The sequence below is a fragment of the Sphaerodactylus townsendi genome, linkage group LG07 (genome assembly GCF_021028975.2).
Source record: "Sphaerodactylus townsendi isolate TG3544 linkage group LG07, MPM_Stown_v2.3, whole genome shotgun sequence".
NCBI classification, from domain to species: domain Eukaryota; kingdom Metazoa; phylum Chordata; class Lepidosauria; order Squamata; family Sphaerodactylidae; genus Sphaerodactylus; species Sphaerodactylus townsendi.
In genome coordinates, this window is record NC_059431.1 from 88,504,543 (window position 1) to 88,529,108 (window position 24,566).

The 24,566-nt window shown below is 42.8% G+C and overlaps 1 protein-coding gene across 1 annotated transcript in view; it reads left to right on the forward strand.

The window, feature by feature from the left end:
• The first annotated feature begins 294 nt into the window (after positions 1-294).
• The window catches only part of LOC125436714 (methylthioadenosine phosphorylase), a 34,367-nt gene continuing 10,095 nt past the window's right edge, over positions 295-24,566 (forward strand). The window contains exons 1-5 of the mRNA XM_048503943.1: positions 295-423; positions 12,902-12,988; positions 14,175-14,233; positions 16,791-16,958; positions 20,494-20,596. Of these exons, the coding sequence (XP_048359900.1) occupies positions 391-423; positions 12,902-12,988; positions 14,175-14,233; positions 16,791-16,958; positions 20,494-20,596 (450 nt within the window). The 5' untranslated portion in view covers positions 295-390. The remainder of the gene's footprint in view (positions 424-12,901; positions 12,989-14,174; positions 14,234-16,790; positions 16,959-20,493; positions 20,597-24,566) is intronic.

A 24,566-nucleotide genomic window follows, 5' to 3' on the forward strand; every position in this document is an offset into this window, starting at 1 on the left:
AGGGTTTGAAAATATCTCCTGTGGAATTTAGGGGAGTGAAAATGCAAGATGTCCAGAAACGGTTATTCTGGTCTCTTCAAATAAAATCAACCGAATTACAGCATTCAAAGGACATCACGCTGTTCAGGAGTGGACTGTCGACTATAAAGTGCCTGGGACACTGTTTGTAGTGGAAAGAGGGCTGGAGTTCAGGACTCCCGTGAAAAATAAAGTTGATTATGTAGATGTATGGAACCAGTTCGCCCTTTTTTGCCCTCCCCGAGTCGAGACTTGGCGGGAAAGCAGCTCCCTTTCTCTTCCAGGCGGATAGGGCGAGAGCACTCAGCCGGGCGAAGGACCGCCTTTCGCTTCTTTCTTCCTTCCTCCCTCCCTTGCCCGCTTCCGACAAACATGGCTACAGCCGCTGCCTCCACGCCTGTCAAGGTAAGAGCTCCCTTTCTTGCAAACATAGCGGGGCATGGAGTTTCCTGCACTTTCTTTCCCCGCTTCGGGGCGCCCCTTTCCCCGGGGTGAGGTCGGGAGGAGCTCTCTGCCGTGTCCCCCTCGGAGATGCTCTGTGGGGCGAACACACCCCAGGCCCCGACCACGAGGGAAGGGCGCGCGCGGCTCTGGAAGCCGAGCCTGCTCCAGTTTTACTGGCTCTTTAAATGTCCTCTGCCCGGGCGCATGGGACCATTTCTGGCTTGCATCTCTCAGCGTTGTTATTTATTTTTAATCATAAATACACAAAGGTGCAGGGACGCTAGCCATGCCGGCTGGCCTTTCCTGGGTGCTGTGATGAACGGAGCCTTGTGTGCTCAGAGGCATTGATTTCGCATCTTTGGCTTCTTGTTTTTGGAAACGGAGTTCCAAACCTGGCGCGTGCTAATCTTTGCTGTAAAACATCCTTTTTGCTGCTGGCTATTGAATCCCTCCCCACTTATGTCTACTTTGCTTTTTTTGAAGAAACTGGCGCCTTTTCCTTACATACCACACACAGATTGGTTAATCCGGAATAATTACCAGTGTCTGCCTTAAAATGATCTTTGAGAGATTCTTGCTTTTCATCACCTTTATTACCCCTTTTGCAGAGCAGTGCTGGTCAGAGTTACTTCAGCACATTCAAACCTTACATAGGATTGCACTATTAGACTACAATTCTAAAAACATGATTCGGTATCAAGCCCCATTGAACAAAATGGGACATTTCTGATTAGACCTGTTTAGGATTGCTCCCTTAATAATGCAAGCTGATATTCAGAAGTTGAGCAAAAATAACAAATCAGGATTATGTGGTCTTAAGCATGAGCCTTGTACCATCCATTGAAGTACCTAGTATTTTCCATCTGTTTGCATGCTGTGTTTATTCAGATGCAAAAACGGATTCCATCCCCCGCCCCCCAGTTATGCTGTAAAAAGAGTGGGGTGTCCCAAATTCACATACAAATTACAGCTGTGTATTATTATTTATTGGGTTTGGTGTACTGCCCAAACCCCAAAGGGTTCTGGACAGTGAACAATAAATAGCAGATGGCTTAAGAGTAAAAAATAAGATTAAAAGTCCCAAATTCACATACAAGTTACAGCTGTGTCCAACAATCAAAACTATTTCTGGGTGTAACATTGGGGGTGGGGGGTCATCTTACAACTTTGATTTGAATAAATACAGTTGCTCTGGAAGTTGTAAGAAGAAGAAGAAGAGTTTGGATTTATATCCCCCCTTTCTTTCCTGCAGGAGACTCAAAGGGGCTTACAATCTCCTTGCCCTTCCCCCCCACAACAAACACCCTGTGAGGTGGGTGGGGCTGAGAGAGCTCCGAGAAGCTGTGACTAGCCCAAGGTCACCCAGCTGGTGTGTGAGAGAGTGCACAGGCTAATCTGAATTCCCCAGATAAACCTCCACAGCTCAGGCGGCAAAGCCGGGAATCAAACCCGGTTCCTCCAGATTAGATACATGAGCTCTTAACCTCCTACGCCACTGCTGCTCCTGATGACCCTTCCCTTCTTAATATTATACCCAGAAAGATTTTTTTATTATTAGCTATAACTGTAATAGTCCTCTTGTACATAATTGTTGCTGTCCTCTTTTTCTTGCTTTTAAAGAACTAAGTTAAGACATCAGCAACAGGCGTGTTTCCTTGATACACCACAGAAGCTCAGTTGAAACTTGGCTTTTAAAGACTGTAGAATGGAAATTCACTTAAAAATGTGCGATTCCATTCGTAGCCCTACTAGAAGGGGCATGCTGCGTTTCCTCCCATTTAATTTGTTAAACCAGATTGCAACCAACCAGAAATTATAACAAACCACATATTGTTTATTGAATTCATAGGCCTGCCAGTGCTAGATATAAAAACTTAAAAATTAACAGATGCCCTCAGAGTAAAAAATTAAAAGTCTTTTAATAAAATATGGTGGAAGTTCAATATATTCCAGTATAAACTTGTGTGAGTCACGGCTCTCTTCTTCATATGCAAAGTGAGTTGTGATACAAGAAAGCAAATGCTGAAATAAATGGTGTTAGCCAGTGCCACTGAATGCTGGCATTCTGTAGTGGATGAAGTGTTAGACAGGGATACTGGAACACCTAGGTTCAAATCCTCAGAGGTTTCTTGTTTTGAGAGAATGGTGTTTGAGTCCCAGCTGGGGAGAATAGCAAGATTATAAATGCACATGCATGCATTACACTCCTGTTTAATTCTGCTACTACTACAGACTAAAATGGTCATCCAACCTAAATTATCTTAATAAACTAATATTGTAAAGGCAGCAGAGATTCCAAAATCAGAGCGGTGGTAAGCTGCCATAAGAAGCAAATTCACCATTCCTCCTTGTTGGGTCAGATGAAGAAGGAAAGTGGAGCCAATTTCACACAGTTTTGCCTGCTTACCAGCACTTTCCTGGTGTCTCAAGGAAAATGCTTCATATTCTCAGTGATCAGGATCCAGTCCTCTGGAATCTATTTGACAGAGTAGCTGTTTAGATTTGTCTATTTTGCACTTTTATTGTGAGCCTCACGTTGCATTATCTCTTTTTTAAGCATTTCTGGTTCAGCCACGGAGCCTTCCTTGCTTGCAATGTTGAGATGTGGAATGCACAGTTGACAATGAAGCAGTATGCCCTTTCTCACTTCATTTTGCAATTCAAGCTTGCTTGGTTTTTGTAACCCTGCAACCATTTAACATTCATTGCGTAATGATTTTCTCCTTTGTGTCGGGGCCCCTGGTAAAGGACTGCTGATACAGACTGCAAAATGCACAGTAAGCAATAGCAGCCATCTACTGCAGTTGTGGTGGTGAAGTCACTGGCATTGACTGGCTGTACTGGTGTGGCACTATGGAATGTCATCCGCATTCCAACTGCTCAGTTAACGACACAGTCTGTGGCCACTTCTGTTTCTCTCTGATAGGAATGAATTCTGCTTTCTGCCTTCCCTGCTTCTTCTTGTGTATAAAGCGCTGTTGAAGACTTGCTGATTTGGGAAGTCTTGAATCAAGCTCCCATTTGCTGTGATGTCTGAATGCATGCTTCTTAGCATCATGAAGTTTGCTTCCTCCTTACAAAACCAGTCCCAAATTTGTGGGGAGGAAGCAAACTTCAGTTTGCTCAGGTGCTTGCATTTGGACATTGTGGCAAATAGGAGTTTTGAGTAAACGCTGCCTAAACTAGAAAGTCTTCTAGCAGTGCTCTGCAGGAAAAGGAAGGAGAGTTGTGGAAGTGAGACAGAAGCATAGTACCAAACTTTGTTATGCATTTGTGCCCATCACAGACAGAGGTTTGTAGTAATATTGAAATGCAGCCATATTTGTGTGTTAATTTCACATCCTAACCAGTTAAAGAGAGTCAAGGAGGGTCTACAGGAGAGACATAAAATAGGCAATGAAATGAGAAAAGTTTTAGGGGGAAGGGAAGATAGAAAGCAGCTTGAGGAAAAGGCCAGAAGAGAGGCAAATATGTATTTACTTCATTTGTACCTCACTTTTTTCCCCAATGGGAACCCAAAATGGCTTATAACATTCTCCATTTTTCCAGTTTCTTCTCACAATAACCTTGTGAGGTAGGCTTTGCTGAGAGTTTGTGCCTGGGCCCCAGTCAACCATCAGGCTTACATGGTTGAGTAGGAATGTGAATCTGGGTCTCCCAGATTCTAGTCTGACTGCAGCACCCTGGCTCTGAAGATGCTCTGAAGAATCCTCAAAATAATTAAGGTCCAGCAAGGGGGGTATTCTTCTGTAGCAGGGAAGAAAGAAACTGGAAAGGGGGATAGGCTAAGAGAAATGAAGTAAAGTACGCTGTAGTCTGAAAAACAGAGCTGAGAACAGGTTCTGGAGGGTTTTCCGGGCTGTGTGACCGTGGTCAGACCGGAAAACCCTCCCGGAACCAGTTGAATCTGGCCGTGAAAGCCTTCGACAATACATAGAGCTGAGAACAGATTCTCTGGTGGGGGTACACCTTCAATTGAAGAAAGGAGATGCCAAGGAGAAAGACAAAAGCACATATAGGGAACGGTATAGGAGCACCGTTTTCTGTTAACAGAAAGGAAGCCAATAGACAAGAGCTCACTGGAGTGCAGGGGACTGAGGGTCAGGGATGGAGGGGAGGCCCTGATGACTTGAACACAGCATGGTAGGAGACTCCTGTTGTAACTTTACATAGTTACCACACTTTGTGATCTGGCAGTCCTAAAGATAGTGGATCAAGGTGAGTTTTAATTTCAGAAGCTGATCTGAACTATCTAACCAGCTCCTTGGCGTTCGGCTTCTAATTAACCTGTATTTGCATTGTTTTTTTGTTTAATGTAATAGCCTAGAATGTAGAAATTTAAGTGAAACTAGAGTTGTACAAGAGGCCATTTCCATTCCCCAGCTCTTTCTTCTTCCCTTCTCCCCCACCCCTTCTCTTACTTTCTTTCTGTTTGTCTACCTTGTTCTCCCTCCCCCAGTGCCTACTGACACACTCTTTCTCTGTCACTTGCCCCATCGCGCTTTCTTTCTCATTTTCCCTCTCCCAGTGCCTGTCATTTTTTCTCTTGTTGTCCCTGCCCCCAACGCTTGCTGTCAATCTCTCTCACAGGTTTTGTCTTTTTCTCTGCACCTCCACCCCATTGCTCTTTCTTGCTATCTTCTTCCTCGCCTCTAGTGCTACTGCTGGCTCCTCCTTCCTCACCTGCTGCACCACTCTGGAGAAACAGCGATAATGGCAGCACTTCTTTCTCCTTGCCCTCAGCACTGCTGCCTTCTCCCTGCACACAAATGTAGTTTTCTGCTGAGGAGCGCCAGCAATGGCAGGGCAGACAGTGTCAGCAGCGATTTTGCCCAAGCGTAGATAAGTTCCTTTCCGAGGGGTTTAACTCCCTCCCTTTTGAGTGAATTTATAGATTTTTTCTGCAAACTTTGGGGGGTCCCCTGAGTTTCCCTTCTTTCCCCTAGCCCCAATCTGCAGATTTAAGTATCCTCAGAGTCGGCCAGGTTGATATATTGGTTTGGTTGCTTACTCAGTGTCTGCAATGCAAACGCAGAACCAACACTGCTTAGAAGGGGCCTGCACAGCTCTCATGGAGGGTAGCCATGTTGAAAACTTGTCTCTTCCACTTCTGTGGTAGCCGAACTTCTGCATTCACAGTTCTGTCCTAAGCATTGAAATCACTGGTCTTTGATGGGTGTAACTGGTTAGGACTACACGGTCAGTTGTTTATGTGTGATAGATTCAAGACAGCTAAAAAGAAAGCTCCTTGCAACACTCACTCCTGTAGGATTTAATTAACAAGCAATTTTAAAGGGGGATTAGATCAATTCAATGAGGATAGGTCAATCAGTGATCATTTCAAATAAATTGAAGAATAAATAGAACCTCCGTGTTTAGGGATGATATGAGCCCCAGTGCTTAAGACCAATAGCAGTGCAAGGTTTGGGCTTCATTCTTCACTTACATCTCTTCCAGAGACTTGGTTGGCCCCTGTGGGGAAAAGTATTGGAGGAGATGGATCATTTGTCTGAGCCATTCTTCTGTATTCCTGCACAGAGTTGGGATCCTATAAAACCATTGACTTCTGTGGACTTAGCAGTCCATAACTCTGTGCTGGACTGTGACCAATTCTTACAGATTAATATATATGTAATTTGAGATCTTTACATTTTTGTCCTCTACTGTTTCTACCCTACTGGCATCGTTTTCCCTTACTGTGTAGGAATTAGTACTTAAAACACTTGCAGCAAAGATACACTAGTTACTGCTTCAGTAATAAAAGAGCTCAGCTGCAAGGCAGAGAATGAATTTGCAACTGAGACTCAGACGTTCAAGTCGATGGCTCTTTCTGCGATTCAGAATGCCTCGTAATTAGTAGCTAATGGCAAAGGAATAACTAGAATCACTGCTCTTGTGGCGATTCTGGAAAGGGGAAGGAAAACAGTAGGATTTCCTGCTGAGTAAACCAGCAGAGAATCAGCCTAGGGGTTCTGATCCAAGAGCTCAGTTTATGACTGATTCTGATTTGAATGTTAAAGAGAGCCAGCGTGGTATAATGGCTGCGATGCTCCCACACAGAGTTTTTCCCCTGTTTGGATAGAGGAATGACTGCTGTTTTGGGGAGCATCCACATGATGGATCTAGGCACAACTTGAGTGGCTCAAGCTATGATGAAGGGGGTTATTTTACATAATAAAAAAGCCAGAAATGTTTGGCACTCAAGAAGCTTTTTGACCATACAACTTAAAAATAGTTCTATTTGGCTGATTCCGCATGGGCCAAAAACAGTGGCGTGAAAACGGTGTGAAGACAGTATAAACCCTTTTACACCGTTTTAAACCCTTTTATGCCATTTTCACACTGTTTTCACACTGCTGTTTTTGGCCCATGCGGAATCAGCCTTTGTCTCTTTTAATGAGATTTAAAAGTCAGATTACCAATTCTTCAATAATAGGAAATGTAGATTGTTACAGAATAGCAGAACTGAGATGGCTGAGGTCAAGTGATATATAGTATTTCCAAATGTATCAAAGTGTTTCATGTACAAATGTTTGAATATTTTCAGCTGAGAGGGCTTTCTCTTGGCAGTCTGGTTTCTTCCTTAAACTTAAGTTTCTTTAATGCTTTCTTAAACATACCGTATATACTCGTGTATAAGTCAACTTGCATATAAGTTGAGGCACCTAATTTTACCACAAAAAACTGAGAAAATTTATTGACTCGCGTATAAGTCGAGGGTGGGAAATGCAGCATCTACTGGTAAATTTCAAAAATAAAAATAGATACCAATAAACTAGCTCTATAAGTGGAAAAGAGGGTCAACAAGAACAATATGGTATCAACAATAACTTTACAAGTACAAAAACCTTAGGTTTTTTATAAGGAAGGGTTTTAAACAATGGATCTTACAATAAAAACTGGAATGAACATGCCTGTTCACTGTGACTCAAAACTACCCTTCTTTTTAAAATAATAGTTCATTATTTTTAGTGTACATATTTTTAAAATTGCTCATGTCAGGTGTCATTTTAGAAGGGACATTCACACAACCTGTCAAGGGAGGAATGTTTATGTTAGCAGTACCAACATTTCAGAGTATCTTTAGGAGACTCTCCTAATGATATCACCCAGGTTTGGTGAAGTTTGGTTCAGGGGGTCCAAAGTTATGGACCTTCAAAAGGGTAGCCCCATCTACTATTAGCTTCCATTGGAAACAATGGGGGATGAGGCACCCCTTTGGGGGTCCATAACTTTGGATCCCCTGAACCAAACATCACCAAACCTGTCTGGTATCAGCAAGAGATTATCCTGATGAGACCACCCAGGTTTAGTGAAGTTTGGTTCAAGGGTTCCAAAGTTCTGGACACTCAAATTGTAGTGCTATCTGCTATTAGCTCCCATTGGAAATAATGGGGGATGGAGCACCCCCTTTGGGAGTCCATAACTTTGGACCCCTGAACCAAACTTTACCAAACTTGGCTAGTGTCATCAGGAGTGTCACCTGATGATACCCTGAAATTTTGGTGCTGACAGCTTAAAAATTGCACCCCCTGGAGGCTGACAAAGTAAAAACCCTAAAATATTTTTTAAAATACTGCTGACTTGTGTATAAGTCGAGGGGCTTTTTCAGCACAAAAAATGTGCTGAAAAACTTGACTTATACACAAGTATATACGGTAAGCTTTTTTCCCCCTTTTACTCAGTGATTCTTGTAGGAGTAAGAACATTAATACACTTCCCTAGTTTCTCTCTTAAACTGACCTGAGATCATTTGCTTCACAAGAGCTTATCTCACATTAAATTACTAGGAATCCCTGTGTAAACTTTAGAGCTATTTTCTTTTCCAACTGGTTATGGATCCTGTCCTGATCCCAAAACCCAGCTTGTGCTCCTTTTGACTCCTGAGAAGAAAATCCTCCACCAGACAGCTTACACGGCTGTTTCCAAGCTCTGTCTGTTAAGTTCTTTCTCAGTCAGCTGTCATTTCTTAGATTTATAACTGCCACTCTTGTATTTGAACTCCATGTCAGTCCCTGAAGTTCTGTGGCCGGGGAAACTCCTTGGAATGCAGCTGTTTATGATAAACCTCTTCAAATGTGGTTTATTATGGACACTGAGAGGTACTGTTAGAACATGCCAGGGAGGAACAAATGGAGATAACTCTGTCTTCAACATGATAGGGCTATACGCCATGCATTTCCTTTTCCCTCCTTTTTATAGTCATATTTTTTTCATTCACAGCTGACGTATGGTTTAGATTTGCATGAGGGAGTAGGGGTTGCCAGGAAGGGAGGGACCAAGGGCAATGAAATGGGGAGGGGCTTCCAGTGCTGTTTGTTGCTACTTCCACAACTGTGGCGCATCTTCCTAAGACAAGCCTTGACTCAATTTTTTCATCTCAGGGATCTGATGACCCCTAACCTAAGAAGTCAGTCCTGTGTTCAAATGTTGCCTCTACTATGAACACAATGGATAGCTGTATTCAAACTCATTCACCCCCACCCCCCAGTTCCCAGCCTGCTTTCCATGGATATTGTTTAGATTTCAGCAGCAAATCCCCAAAAACTTCACCTAAAAATATTTGGATCCATTATACTTTGGGGGAAGGAGATACCCTGATGAACATTGTACAGGCAGGGTTCAGCCTTCTGTTGACCTGGATTCAGTTTGGGCCGAACATTTAAATCCTTGTTGTAATTGTTGCATTTGCACTACTGAGCTCATGCCACAAGATGGCAGCAAATGTATAAAAATACTCATTTTTCTTTGAGCAGTTGGCAGGCCCATTCCCATGGTGTGAGTTTCAAACAGCACATTTGGCAGAAAATTAGGACCACACAGTCTTTGCTTATTGAAGGAAAGATTCCAATTATAAGCTAATGTAGTGGAGAATTATGTGGTTGCAAGTGAGATGTGGGAAATGCCATGAAAATTGGAATGGAGTGCTTTAAAGCTGCTATTGCTGTTTATCAAAACTATTTTGCAAGCATTTTTTGGAAAGGATTTTTGCAAGCACCAAACCATTTTGAAATACATTTTGCCTACTACTTTTGATCTTCCCCTGCAATGCACAGCTGCAATGAAGAATATAAGAAGAGCCCTGCTGGATCTAATCACGTGTCCGTCTAGACCAGCGTTCTGTCTCACACAGTGTCCATCCAATTATTCAGAGGGACCAACAACAGGGGATAGAGGCCGAGGCCTACCCCTGATGTTGCCTCTGGCACTGGCATTCAGAGGTTTATAGCACATGCATGTGGAGGTTCCCTTACACCCCCTGGGTTTTAGTTACTAATAGACCTATCCTCTATGAATCCGCCTAATCTCCTTCTAAAGCTATCATGCTTGTGGTCATCACTACAACTTCTGGCAGTGGATTTCATTTTTTAATCAACCATTGTATAAGGAAGTATTTCCTTTTGTCTATCCTGATCCTACTGCCCGTCAACTTAATTGAACGACCTTGAGTTCTAGTATTTTGGGGTGGGGAGAAAAAGTTATCTTTGTCCACTCTGTCTGCCCTAAGCATAATTTTATAATCCTCTGTTACGTTTCTGTCTTTTTTGTGAATCGAAAAGTCCCAAGTCCTTAAAAAGTATGTGGTATATCATAAGGGTGTTCTCTCATAGTTAACGGGAAGAAAGCAGTGAAGCCCATATGTAAAGAGTCTAAACTATAGAATATGTACCAGAATGCTCACCAACTTGCAGGGATTCCATATCAGATGGAGGAGTGATTCCCCAAAGACAGAAATGTTCAAACCTCTGTTATAACAATTTTGACCACTCATGCATTCATGATCAAAGCTACTAAATTGATTACATTTGCATTGTGTGTATTTCGTTTTACTTTGCATTCCCTGCATTTCATGAACACCTCGTGATTGATTCTGGTGGTTTCTCCCCTGCCCCTTCCCATCTCATACTTAAATGTCTGCCGAGTAGATTTCCAGTCAAGATGTATACAGTGCAGACTGCTGGAGATCTCGTTCCTTTTAATTTGTTTTAATTGGTTTTTAATCTGTTCATACGATAAGTTTTCTTCCTCGGGAAGCAAGAGACAGAATCTGGAAGACTGGAGGGTTCGCTTATGAGGAGAATGTTATGATTTGTTTACAATTCATTTTTATCTCCAGAGCGTCAGTGCAGGTTTAATTGAATGCTGTGAAGGTCTCATTATCTCCAGTCTGAAGATAACTGACTGGATTTTATCAGCCTGTGGGTAAGGGAACTAATACTGAATCCTGCAGTTTGAACTAAACAAAAGAAGAGTTGTTGCCAGCAAGGACTAGATGATTTATTCCCTCATTTCCTACACAGAGCAAAATTGGAGTTGCTGTTTTTTTGCCCTTGCAAACAATGCCTACAACGTATTGTACAATGCCTACAATATTCCAATCTCAATCCGCTAGTTAACAATGTCCAGACCTGTTGATACTTTGAGTGATGTTCTGCCCTTGGATTATAGTAAAGGAACATCTGCCGGGGTGTCAGTGAGGGACGCTGGTTATCCAAGTGCCCTATTGTTGGAGCACTATATTCAGACCACAAAAACAGTGGAGAGGATCTTTGGTCAGCTGTCTGTAGTGTTATTGAAGCTTGATCATCTTACTTATCTAGCAAATAAACTTTTCACTTAAAACCTCCGCATTATAGTCAGCTAAGATGCCTTCACTCATTCTGCATCTCAGGATGGTGCGACAGTTGAACAATGGGCCAAATGGGCTGTAATGCTTGCCCATGAACAGTGCTGAAGACTCTTATCAGGATTAGTAAAAAAGAAGATTAAATATTTGGGTATTACAATAACACATAGAAAGGAGAAGATGTTTAAATATAATTATGAAGCAAGGTGGAAAAATATTTAAACAAATAAAAGAATGGGATAAGAAGACCTTATCGATTACAGGAAAAATCAAAGCATTAAAAATGTGTATAATGCCGAAAATGTTTTATTTATTTCGAGCTCTTCCACTGGAAATTAAGAAGAAACAATTTGAGGAATGGAATAGAAAGCTGAAAGCTTGGGTCTTTAATAATAAAAAAACCAAGAATCATGAATAAGATCATATATATGACAAAAAAATTTCTAGGTTGGGAGATTCCAAAAATGCAAGAATATTACGAAGCATTCCAGATTAAGAGTCTGATGAGTATAAATGAGGATAATGTTGAAAAATGGGTTAAGTTTGAAAACGAAATAAACGAAGGAGTTGGTGCACATGGTATTTTCAATAAAGAGTTAAAGAAAGGAAATCAAAAAGCAATAGGACCAAGAAAGGTCTTGCTAGATATATGGGAAAAATGGAGAGGTAAATGGATGCCAGGCACCCTGGATGTGGCACCTTTGGGAAGTGTGGTTGGCAAAGAAGGGAAAAAAATGATAAAAATATTGAAAAGAAAAGGAATTCAAACTGTGGCAAATTTGATTAAGGAAGGAGGAGAAATTATGACATTACAAAATTTTATAGAGATAGGAGGAAATGAGAACTGGTTGGTTTTGAGAGGCATTTGGGAAAGGATAAAGGTTTCACGGATATAAGGAGAATGTAAAATGTCGAAATGTGTGGAACTATGTGGAAAATGTAAAGGGAAAATTCTAGGGCATATTTACAAGTATATGGTAGATGATAAGGAATTCATGATAAGAACATTGAAACAAAAATGGGAGAAGGAAGGATTTTTAGACATTGGTAATACTGAAAAATTAATAGTCAGTTGGAAAAATATAAAGATTGAGAAATATATGGAGAAGGAAAGAAAAGTGATATTAAAATGGTATAGAACACCAAAACAACTGGCATACATGATAAAAGGACTTAGTTCTAAATGCTGGCACTGTGGAGACCAAGAGGCATATTATAGCCATATGTGGATAGAATGTGCAGAAGTAAAAATTTTTTGGACAATTGTATTGTTATATATCAAGAAACTGGTGCAGATAAATATTGATTTAAATAATGACTTAATGTTCATGGGTGTAATGGAAGACAGAAGGGTGGATAACCAATATAGGTATATATATAAAATAATGATTAAAGCAATACATGCAACAATAGCCTTGGGCTGGAAAGAAAAGAAAAAATGGACACTTCAGAAATGTTAGAATATATCTGGGAACAAGTGACACTTGATATTTCCGATATATTAACCAAAAATATGACGTGGCAAGATAAACAGAATGAAATTTTGAAGATATGGATAATATACGTGGACTGGATGAAAGAAGCTCGAGTCAATGAAGAAATATGGGAGAAGAGGCAACAGAATGAACTTACTGCTGTTTGTGTGACAAAACTATGAAGAAGAAGTAATGGGGGGAGGGAGAAAAGGGGGAAAGTATCGTTTGAAAATGTATGAAGAAGGAAATTACTATAAACTGTAAAATTCAAATGATACAATTAAATTTTTTTTTTAAAAAAAGAGAGTTCTAATATGTATTTTTTTTTCTCTTTAAGATTGCGATTATTGGAGGGACCGGTCTGGATGACCCTGACATACTAGAAGGCAGAACAGAAAAATATGTCGATACTCCTTTTGGAAAGGTATGAATTAATAATTTGGTGCTTTTTGCTGATGGTCTTGTTTGTGTACTATATGTGGATATATGTGGCTTATGCTAGACAGAGACTTGTGAACAGTAGCCGTATATCCAAGAACTGCAATTCCGGCAGTCTTTCTCAAAGAGCAGCAAACAATGCTGTGTGACAACTATTGAAATTCAGTGGATTTTTAAAACAATTTGTGATAATGGTATGGGTGGGTTTGGGTGAGGTTGAGGATTCGATGGTGTCCCATTAGGTGCAATGAACATCTCTCTCATTCAGAATTGTGCCCATGTATGACCTTTTGGGTTTCCTTGCCACTTATTTGTGATCTCCTGACAATATCTCTCAGTAGACAGCATTCATGGATAAAACTTCTCTCCTGTTAGTGGGGCTATACCTGGAAGATCATAGGACACATGTACACAGGAGGTTGGATCTAGCTAACTTTTTCACTCAGTCTCATTCATTCCCTTCCTTGTTACAGTCCCTATTTCACTTGGCTTTTGACCCTGCATCCCCCATGATCCTTATCCTAATTTTTTTAATGATCAAAGAGGGACCCCCTTCCTTCCTTTTTCAACAGCAGAAAAGCCAGTTCCAGGCCAGAGCTGAATTTATGAATATGTTCCCTAAGTGTGTCAATCCTTTGCAGTCCATATGCACCTGGATTTCTGCCTGTACCAGTTATTTAACATTCATGTAGCTTTTGGGGACCCAAAAACTGGATTTGTACAAGTCATCTTCTAGTAACCCGTGTGACTCCATCAATAAAATACCTGCCTTTCCCATGGATGTGCTGTGCACTTCTGAATGGGCATCATAGGACCCTATCAGGAGCTACCACATAGCCATAAGCAAGACACTAATAGAAACTGTTCTGGAGTAGTCCTCATTGACATGAGTGGGAATTTTGGATGCTGACACAGCTCTGAGGGCCAGGCTGTCTTCCAGATTGGGCACCACCGAGGTCCATGACTCCTGCCTGACTTCCAGTTTACCCTAGCCAGCAGCGAAAGAGCAACTTACACCAGCAGGGCGGGCAAACACACAAGTGCAGGACTGTGCTGACCCCAACAGCCCATTCCACCACTCCGCCTAGAATTGGGCTGCCCATAGCAATTAAAATGTTGAGTTTGTGTATGGCATTTTATAATGCTTGTTAATTTTGTTTTGTTTACTCTAGCCATCAGATGCCTTGATTTTGGGAAAAATAAAAAATGTTGACTGTGTCCTCCTGGCCAGGTATGTGGATTCCTAAAAAAATGTTTTAGTTATATTAGAGCACAGGTGTCAAACTCGCAGCCCTCCAGATGTTATGGACTACAGTTCCCATCATCCCCTGCCAGAATCGTGCTGGCAGTGGATGATGGGAACTGTAGTCCATAACATCTGGAGGGCCGCAAGTTTGACACCTATGTATTAGAGAATGTAATTTGTATGAGGATCTGTTTGAGGGGCACAGGCTTCAATGGTATGATTCACCATTCACTCAAGATTCACATGCTATTGAAGGTCAGTTGATCATTTAGAAAGCTCTCCAGTTACTGTAGATACAAAATTGACGAAGTTGCTACACTTTTCTGTTTTTGATTTCTCTTTTAATATTTGCAAATTCAGTGAGCAGCTTTGTGCAAGACACTGGTTTTCTTCTAATCTTGCTTTACACGATTGATATGTGGAATGAAATGCAACCTGCTTTGAGTTATTGGGATATGGAAGTACATGGAATAGAGAGTTACACGCAGGAAAAACTTTCCTACCCAATTCATTGAATCCTAAGGAATATAGGGTTTCAGCCGGAACTTGCTTGCTTGCTTGCTTGCTTGCTTCATTTGTAGTCTCCTTTCTTGCTGACCTCAAGGTAGATTATACAATTGGAAACATTACAGTTAGGGCAGTATACTCCAAATAAGGGCTTGGATCCAGTGAGGTGCAAATGGAAATATAAACTGTGTTAGCGCAGTTCCCCTTGTGCAAGATTTTGTGCAACATCTAGTTCTTTCCTTCCTATATATTATGTGCCCAGAAATTAATTTCATAAATCTTGCCCAAGCGGAAATGCACATGAGAATGCAGTAAGTTTGACTTAGCAAAAGTGGTTGCCAGAGTCTTCCACTCCCCATTTCTGCATGTCCAAGAAGCACTTGCATAGTATTTTTGCCCTGGATCCAGTGGTGGGATTCAAATAATGTAACAATTGGTTGCGTACAAGCACCATTTTAACAACCGGTTCTGCTGAAGTGGTACGAACCTGCTGAATCCCACCACTGCCTGGATCCAACGCAAAGTTGGTACTATACAAACGACAGGCAGTGTATGAAACAAGATTGCAAGGTTAAGAACACACACTCCAAAGAGTGTAGAATGTGCAATGAACAGTATCATGAATTACTTAAAACTTCCCAGACATTGCTGCATCCCTATTCCCTTTGCATCCCCCTCCATGGTCATTCTGCTTTACACCTTTTGCAGAATGAGGTACGTGTGGGAGCCTTCTTGACCTCTTCAGGCAAGGAGTTCCACAACAAAGAATGCTTAGCTGGGGGCTGCTGTAGGTCTTACCCATTTCCAGGGGGACAACTTCAGAGGACTGCCACAAAACTACTCTGGGAGAACATGTCAAGAAAGTTGGTCCTGCAGCTAGGATCTAGGCTTGCAGTCAGCTTCAGTCTTCAGAAGGTACTGTGGCTCACTGCTCTTTTAGGGGATAGAAGAGAATTAAGGGAGGGCGATGCAACATCTATTCCTGATATTGGCATCCTTTGGATTGGCCAGGACTGAATGGATATAAACCTAGAAGAAGAGGAGTTGGAGCAGTTGGTTTTTATACCTCACTTTTCTCTACTGAAAGGAGTCTCACAGCCCAATCCAGATGAACAGTGTAGGCGGGGGTGGTGTTCCAGAGGCAGTACCATCCTGCCACCAACGAGCTTCTATTATGGTGTGGGGGAGAGGAGAAACTCAAAAACCCTTCCCACCACCACAACTCCCGCACTGGAGCCCTATGCATTTATGCCATCCAAAAGGATGGTGTATGTGCAGGGGCCAGGGCCACGGTGCAGCTGGTGCAAAATACAGGGTGGAAGCCAAGCAACATTGGCTCCTTCCCCGGGAACACCCTTCCATGCCCTACCATGCCGATGTGACTCAGAGTGGCACTGGAGCACCAACGTGGTGGGTGCCACAGCAGGACATAGCAGGGCACTGCAGTGGCTGGGCAGCAGCAGAAATGCCCTTCTGCCAGCGCAAGTGCCCAGGGAGGGCATTTCTGCCTGTGTAGGTCTGCGCTGCCTCCAGAGGGGGATTTGCCCTCCTTCTGGATAAAGCTGCCCAAGTGGCTTACAATCTCCTTCCTCTCTCTTCACAAAAGGCTCCTTGTGAGGTAGGTGGGACTGAGAGAACTGTAACTGGACCAGGGTAACTTAGCAGGCCATATAGGGGAATCTTATTTGGGTCTCTGAGTCCTCTGCTCAACTACTACACGATGCTGGCAAAAACCTGGTATTGTGCCAACAGAAGAGTGCCTCCTACCTTTGGTGTTCTAGCTCCAAATTCCAAGTTAAAGGCTCTAATCAGGGTTCCTAGGCTAGTAAAGAGCATCACCTGGTTTGGATTTGAGATTGGCCTCCCATATGTTGATGAATAAATGGAACAGTTGTGTTATGTAAACCCAGACAGTGATATTGCATGTGTCCGCACATGACTGCCCCCCCCCCCCCCCCCCCCCGCACTAGCCTATCAACGTTTTCTGTCTTGTGTTTTAACCTGAAGTGTTTCCCTGTATCTTATCTTTCTTTAGGCATGGCAGACATCACACTATTATGCCTTCAAATGTAAATTACCGTGCCAATTTGTGGGCATTAAGGGAAGAAGGTTGCTCTCATGTGTTGGCAACTACTGCCTGCGGCTCCCTAAGAGAAGAAATCCAGCCTGGAGACATTGTCATGATTGACCAGTTTATAGACAGGTAAGACAGAGTGTGAGGTCTAACAATAATAGATTTGGACCTACGGCAAAATGTTCTTTTTGACTCATGATGGACCAATAAAATGTACCCTAAATCCATCAGAGTGTATCTGTGGGATCTGAGCAGTGACTCAACTAGTCCAGTTTTACTAATCATTGGGGGGGAATGGGGTTACTCAGGAATCCTCAAACACATTTAGTCGCTCCATTCTGGTCATGGTGTGTTTTACAGTGCAGCCCAAAGCAAAATGATTCCTTTCAATGACATCAGCAGGTATAGAAGCAGGTAGCTCTGATTAGGATTGCGCTGCTGTTCTGTCAAGATCTGCATCCCCTTCTCACTGGAGGATGGGAGACGTTTTTGTGAGTTTTTTTTTTAAAAACTGTGCAGTTAGAGGTTAACAGTTGAAATGCTAACTGACTCACAGTGAAGGTTGCCAGATTCCATGCAAGTTTCCCAAAGGGATCACTAGCGACCTTACTGAGAGCAGAGCTTGGTTTGCCCTCACTCAAAGGTGGTGCCCATTTAGCCATTTCGAAGCAATGGGTAAAAAAATACAGCATCCAAGTTGGACTCCTTTTGTTACCAATGTTTCAACCTCCTTTTGAGAACTGATAACATCCTTTCAGGTTATTAAGAATCAATTTATGAATGTTACACCATACCAGATGACTTGCTCCATAACTAGGGAAATAATATTGAGTTGTGGGAGTGGATTTACAAAGAGCATACCACGTTCGGCACCGTGACAATCTCATAATCGTGATTTGCTCCATGGTACAAAATGATAGAAAGGGATCATATGAGAGGGTTCTACCTGGTATATATCTCAGTATCTAAGCTGAGTGGCCTTAACATCCCTAAGGTTCCAGACAGTGCCTTCCATTGTTCTTACAGGGTGATATAATCAAATGCCAAGTGATCACCATCTCTGTGGCCCTTTCCGCACGAGCCAAAAACGGTGGCCTGGGGACGGCAAAAATGCCGCCCCCAGGCCGCCGTTCGCACAGGCGGCGCTGCTGAAATGCAGCAGCGCCGACCTGGCTCCCCTTCCCCTCCCTCAGGGCATCAGGCCCGTCCTCAAAAACACCCCTTAAAAGGCACCGCCGGTTTCACGCATTTCCCCATCCCTCTCTTACTTACCTTGTTGCCGTCGTCGCCCTGCTGTCTTCCCTAAGCCCCGCCCACGCTGTCCTCCAACCCCTGGAGGACAGCAGGGCGACGACAGCGACGAGGTAAGAGAGGGACGGGGAAGAGGCGGCTCCATGTGGAGCCGCTTCTCCTGCGCCGGCCTCTGCTGGGGCCGCTTGCACGCTTGCGTGCGAACGGCCTCCACCCCCACGCCGGCAGAATTCTTGCCGGTGTGAGGGTGCCTGGAGGCCTGTGCGGAAAGGGCCTGTATTTGCAGGAACTTCATTGTGGAGGATCTCCCACATTATGTTCTAAATTGCCCCTTAAATGCAGAAGCCAGAAATAAATTTATTGAAATGCTAATATCAAGGATCCCTGAGAAACGAATCTATTTGTTCTCTGATGTTGATCCTTATGTATTGCGTTTTTTTCTCCTTCTGGCCAGAAAGATCAGAGCCAAAGCACTTGCAAGGGAAACGTGGCTGATCAATTTTATCTTTGTAATAGATTGTACTTTACTGTGAGTGTTTTAACTTGAGTTTTTGTTTTGTATTGTAATGACCTTTGGCTAATGCAATACATTTTATTACTAACTGAGAATTGTACATTATCAACAGCTGCTGGTCTGGTTTTTCGTTTTCTTTTTGACACAAAAATGTTTCTGGCTAAGAGTGAGGCAGTAGAAAGGAAATGAATGAAAGGAATTTTAAAAATACAGAGCATTGAATCATTGGAATTCATCAGTAGTTCTTCAAAAATGAGGAAGGGCAAGGGAACAAATTGAAATCATACTGTTATTATCCTTATATCCCCCCCCCCCCCCCCCCGCATTAAAGATTTCTTTTCAAGGTTTTCCCACTACTCAGTTATCTTCTCCAGTAATCTTCTCTACTGTATTTCCACTCAGCAGTAGGAATGTATATGGCAACTGCTAAATATAGGTATACAGCTGCTAAATGTAGGTATACAATGTAGGTATACATACGAAGGGTACACTTTCAGATATTTCTGATTGGAAACAGTGCCCAAAATGTCCTGTTTAGTTTCCAATCAGAACTACCTGAAATAAAACAGGGACTTTTGAGACACTGTTTCAGATTGGAAATATACAAATTAAACCCTCTAGTATGTGCCTGCTTTTGTCATTGATCAGTGTTGTTGGCGACTGGCTTTCCCAGTTAAGCAAGGTGTAGAATATTGCAGTGCTATTGTTTTCTGAAAACACTGGAAATACAAAGTGTCACACACCACATTCTGCATACATTTTTGTTAGGACAAAGCATTACAGTTGATTTACGCTATTTATAATCTAGAAGGCTCAGCCCATTTGTGTCTCTTCCTGAGATGACCCTTATTTTTATAATGATCATTGTTGATATTTCAATACAGAAAAAATGCACATTGATAGCATTGGGATTGCCACTGGCAACTTAAAAAGGGGGTATCCCCAGCTACTAATCCTTTCTGTTGATAGCCTCTGCAGAACTCAGGAGCCAGAAGACAGAACACTTATTTTCTCCATGTTCCTTGGGCATCTTTTTACATAGTGTGGCAAACCGTGAGTGTCCAGAAGGGCTTCCTAAGCTCTTGGGATGTGAGCAGCGGTGGGATTCAAAACATTTAACAACTGGTTCTGGTGGTGGGATTCAGATAATTTAGCAACTGGTTGTTTATAAGCACCATTTTAACAAACGGTTCTGCCGAAGTGGTGCGAACCTGCTGAATCCCACCACTGGATGTGAGAGTTCGGGAAGCACTGTTGCTCATTTGTGGCTTGATGTGCTGTGTTTAAAGAAGTTTGGAGAATGAGGAGGGGCTAGGGCTATCACAATGCCAGGCTTGGGAGAGCCATGCCTGTGTTGTAGATTCCAGGTTCTTTTCTCCAAATACCAGCTGAGTTCTCAACGATTTTATTGACAAGAAAACAGAAAACAATCAAATGTTCTAATACAGATATTTCTCAGCTAAATAGCATGATTCCTGCAGACTTGTCTCAGGCTCTGAGCTTTGAGATGCTGCCTCTAGCTCAGCCTGGATTAGAATCAACTTTCCGTTGTGCCATGCAGTTAGCTAGCCTCTTTGATGTATGCCCATTTGGCTATTAGCTTCCTTTTGAGTAATTTATTGAACCCATTTGGTTCCTTACCCGGAGATCAAAGCCCTTGTCAAACTAGTGTGACTTTTCCTGATACAGTTACAGAACAACGTCATCAGAAGAGTGTTCTGGCTCCGGAGTGGAATTGCAATGTGAGTGAGATCGAGGTTGCTCCCCAGAATCTACCACTATCTCACCTGGCTTCATTGTAGAGTTGGCCTTGGCTTAGGTACCTTCATATTCCTTCTCAGACCCTGGGGTGTTCCCTCTAAGAGTGTATTCCCTTCTTTCTTATTGTCTTTGCTTCAGGACAACCAAAAGGCATGTCACTTTCTATGATGGGAACCATTCGTGCCTTCCTGGAGTATGTCACGTTTCGATGGCAGAACCATTCTGTGCCAAAACCAGAGAGGTTAGTGGATCATGCCTTCACTTGTGTGGTCAAGGTCTGATTTTTTGTTTTCATTGCCATTTCATGCAGTGTTGAATGCTTCTCTGGGTGAGATCCTGTTCTTCAAGAAGGCTTTTTAAAAATGAAAAAAGCCAAGAAGTTCATAAATGTAATATCGTGTGTGGCCTTTTGAACTCTAGCCTGTGTTTTTTATGTACTGAAAATGACTCAACCAAGTACAGAGAGTCATAAACTGCTGTAATCACAGTACACCTGCTAAGTCGAGAAAGTCACTTTCTCAAAAGATAGTCATTCTGCCCATTAAGCTGTGCCTGTTGTGACTTCCAGCATGTGTCTTCTCAAGTATTCAGGGGCAAGCGTCTGTGTTTCCAGCTTCACACGCTGACACCAGTGCAGTTCAGCTGCCGTGTGAAGCAGTTTGCTCATGCTAATTTTGCTGACGCTAATTTATTTTTAGCTGCAGCAGCATTTCAATACATTTGTTGGGTAACTGAGGTTGTGCGTTAGCATCCAAAAAACTTAATTAGGTACAAAGAGCCATAATACACGTCTGCAAACCTGCTTTCTACATCTCTTTAAGAATTTTTAAAGGCAGCTTTACTGGTGCCATTTATTTTAAATACCTCAGCAGATGTTTAAATCCTTCTGCATCTTCTTTTGCGTCTTAAAATTAGGAAAAGAGATATTAAAAATAATGTAGAAATGCATTTTTAAGAATCTACAAAGTCGTCAAACTGAAAAGGTGCAAATGGACATAGAGATAAGGGCTTTAACAGGGATTGTAGGATCCTGAAATCCCAAACCAGGGAGGTCTGTTATGCTTTTAAGACTAGGAACAAAGCTAATCTGCCCACGGAATGCTTCACCCTCAAAAGGCGTTTTATCACAACTGATGCAAGGACTTAGATGTAAAGTTTCAGGAGTGCTTGCCTTGTTTGGGTGGTTTTATTTTTTTAATATCTGCTCATTCTGTGGCTTGGGAGTCACGTGGGTTTCTTCTGAGCTCTGTTCCTCAGTGTGGCACCCACTCCAGGTTCCAGGAAGGCAAGCAGGTTCTCTGGAAAGCAAAGCCTTTATTGGCATAGACAGCAGTACAACAATAATAAAAACAGATTAAAAAGCATATACAATACAGGATATACATGTTAGGACGAAGGAAATCTACTGGCATTTAGTAATTTCCAGGAGAAAGTCTGCCACTATCATACAGAGAGAAGGATCAGGGTTGTCCAACAAGTAGTGTAATCTAATTAAATCGGGGAGATCAGGTAAATGTAAAGGAGTGAGATTCACATACTTGGATCTGATTTCCTTGAATCTGAGACAGTGAAGTAATTGGTGGGCCAGAGATTTAACTGAGCCATCGTCCTACAGGATTGTGTTGGGTAGCTAATTCCCATCTTGAAATAGCAGCCACCACAGGGATTGAAGAACAGGTAAACTGTGACCACTATGAGCTGCAGGTAATTGGAATGGCTACAGGGAAGCTAGAAGCCAGGGTTGCTTTTATCCCCTTCCACCTATTATGTCCTCTGCCTCCCCTCATGGCAGCTGCCAAACCCTCTCACCTTTTCCCCTGTTCTTTCTCTCCTTCCCACTTACTAACCAATCTTTCTCTTTTTTTTCCTGTCCCGAGCCAGCCATCAGCTTTATTTACTTCTTTTATACCCCATCTTCCTCTCTAGTAGGATCCCAAAGTGGCTTTCATAATTTTTCTCTTCTTTATTTTTATCTTTACAACAACCCTGTGAAGTAGCTTCGGCAGAGAGAGAGAGAGAGAGAGAGAGAGAGAGAGAGAGAGAGAGAGAGAGAGAGAGAGAGAGAGGATAAAGGTCACCCAGGAAGCTTCCATGGCAGAACAGGGATTTGAACCTGGGTCTCCAAGATCCTACTCTGGTACTAATGACTACACCACACTGGTTTTCAGCATTCCCTCCTTCCTTCCCCCTGGTAGCCTCTCCCTGGGAAAAGTCTGATTTACTGTACTAAGTTGTGCAGTAGCAGGTGAATTGTGCTGAGCTCAGCCAAGTTGCTCAGGTTGCGCAGAGGCTACTGCTGGGACGAGGTGTGTTGTGTGACATTAAGTCATCTGGAATCCACCTTCACCTGGATGAATCAGGCAGATTGCAAGGTCTGAAGACTGGCAGTATGGAAGTGGTTGGCGAGCAACCCCCACCTTGGGCCACTGAGAGTATGTTTTTCTCTTGAAGACACAAACACTGCTTCTGTTATTTGGGGGAGGGAGTTAAACCCCCATTTTTTCAGATTTTGGATTTTTCCACAAACCTGGAGCTTTTCTCAGGTTTTTAGAAGGATCTGTCTTATCTGTTTGAGGCTCCAGCCTCCAGTATCCACAGTTGGGGCCATGTTGGGAATTGGATATATTGATAGTTGCATATTGGATATTAAGAGTTATGTCTTATAAAACTGCATGTGTGTCTTTTGGTGGGGTGTAGTGAGGTGCAGTGGATGCAGGAAGCATGTGGTTCTTTGAACTGATATTGGTTCTCAGCATGTCATGCAGTGTCATGAGCAGCCCTGTATCAGTGTGGCAGAATGAGTCATCATCAGATGGTGACGTACCTGTTCCTAACACTCACACTGGCAGACGTTCCCTTAAGGTAGGCCCCAGCACAAGAGAACCTCTTCCTGGAAGGGGCCCGTCACTATTACCAGTCCCTGAGTTAGAAAGGTCTTTAAGACTGGAGGCATCAGTATGAGGGGACCCATTTGCAGACCCACCACAATCTCCTCCAGTAACTCAGGAAACGATAATGCAAAGATTCAGGACAGAGGCCCTGAGCAGAATAGGAGTGTGTGCCTGGCAGCCCACAGCTTGTCTACCCTTGTAGGAGCAGGAGACGGCAGTGATGGCAGGGGCTGATGGGAATTGTAGTCCATGAACATCTGGAGAGCCGCAGGTTGCAGACCCCTGATCTAGACCCTGCTGCTCCTCAGGAGAAGGAGGATGGCTTAGCTAAAGAGCACTGATCCTAATGACTGGACGCAGTGGCACATGAAAGAGAAACTAGCTACTTAGATTGGCTGTGAGACCAAGATCTGTGTGGAATCAACGTCTGCATGCTAGTGGATGAGTGGATGAGCTGGGCCCCTGAATCTGAGTACCTGTTTCCTGACCTTGGACCAGACCTGGACTCTGCTTCTTGGATCCATCCCTGACTGTACAGTCTGCTCATGAGTGGGAACTTTTGACGTGTCTTTTGAACCTTGCATTCTGGGACAGACCCACACTGCCTATCTGTTTCCAGGGCCGTAGGTTAAAGTGAGGGTTCTAGACCTGCCCCTGCTTGGTAAGCAGGACATGGAAGCCGAGAACACTGGCTCTTTATTTTACTAGGCTAAATAGGAGTCGAAGAAAGCCAAAGCAAAGAGTTTCAAGGAGGCAAAAAATAGGGATTTGAACACTTATCACCCAGGTCCTAGCCTGATCTTCTGATCACTTTAGAGAAAACAGGGAGATCCTCTGAAGAGGGATAAATCCAACAAACAGCAGTACAATCAGATTTCTGTTTCAGGCTATGTTTGTGTCTCTCTTTCCCAGCTTTTGTTCAAATATCTCATGTTTGTAGAACCTCTGCATCCCAAAACTGAGCTGTTTTCCCATATCACCTCCAAGTTTTCTTCTCCTGTTTTCCTCAGAAAGGAAAAACAAAACAAAGAAGCCCAGATTCCTCTTTTAGACTCCACCCTTTCTGCATGGTGGAAAATGACAAGCCAGCTGCCAGAAGTTTCTGTGAGATTTAGTTGATAATTTGCCAATTCTGGGGCCACAGGAAAAGGTTTTTTTTTCTTCCCCACATCAGTGCATGAACTGGCATCTTGCTAGCCTGGCAGGCTGAAGCCTAGATAGTTTGCCTCCCTTTAATGCTATTTTTTCAGCTTAATTTCTGAGCATTAGAAATTAACAGTGCACTGTTTTAAACATATACCTCACAACGTTAGATTTGAG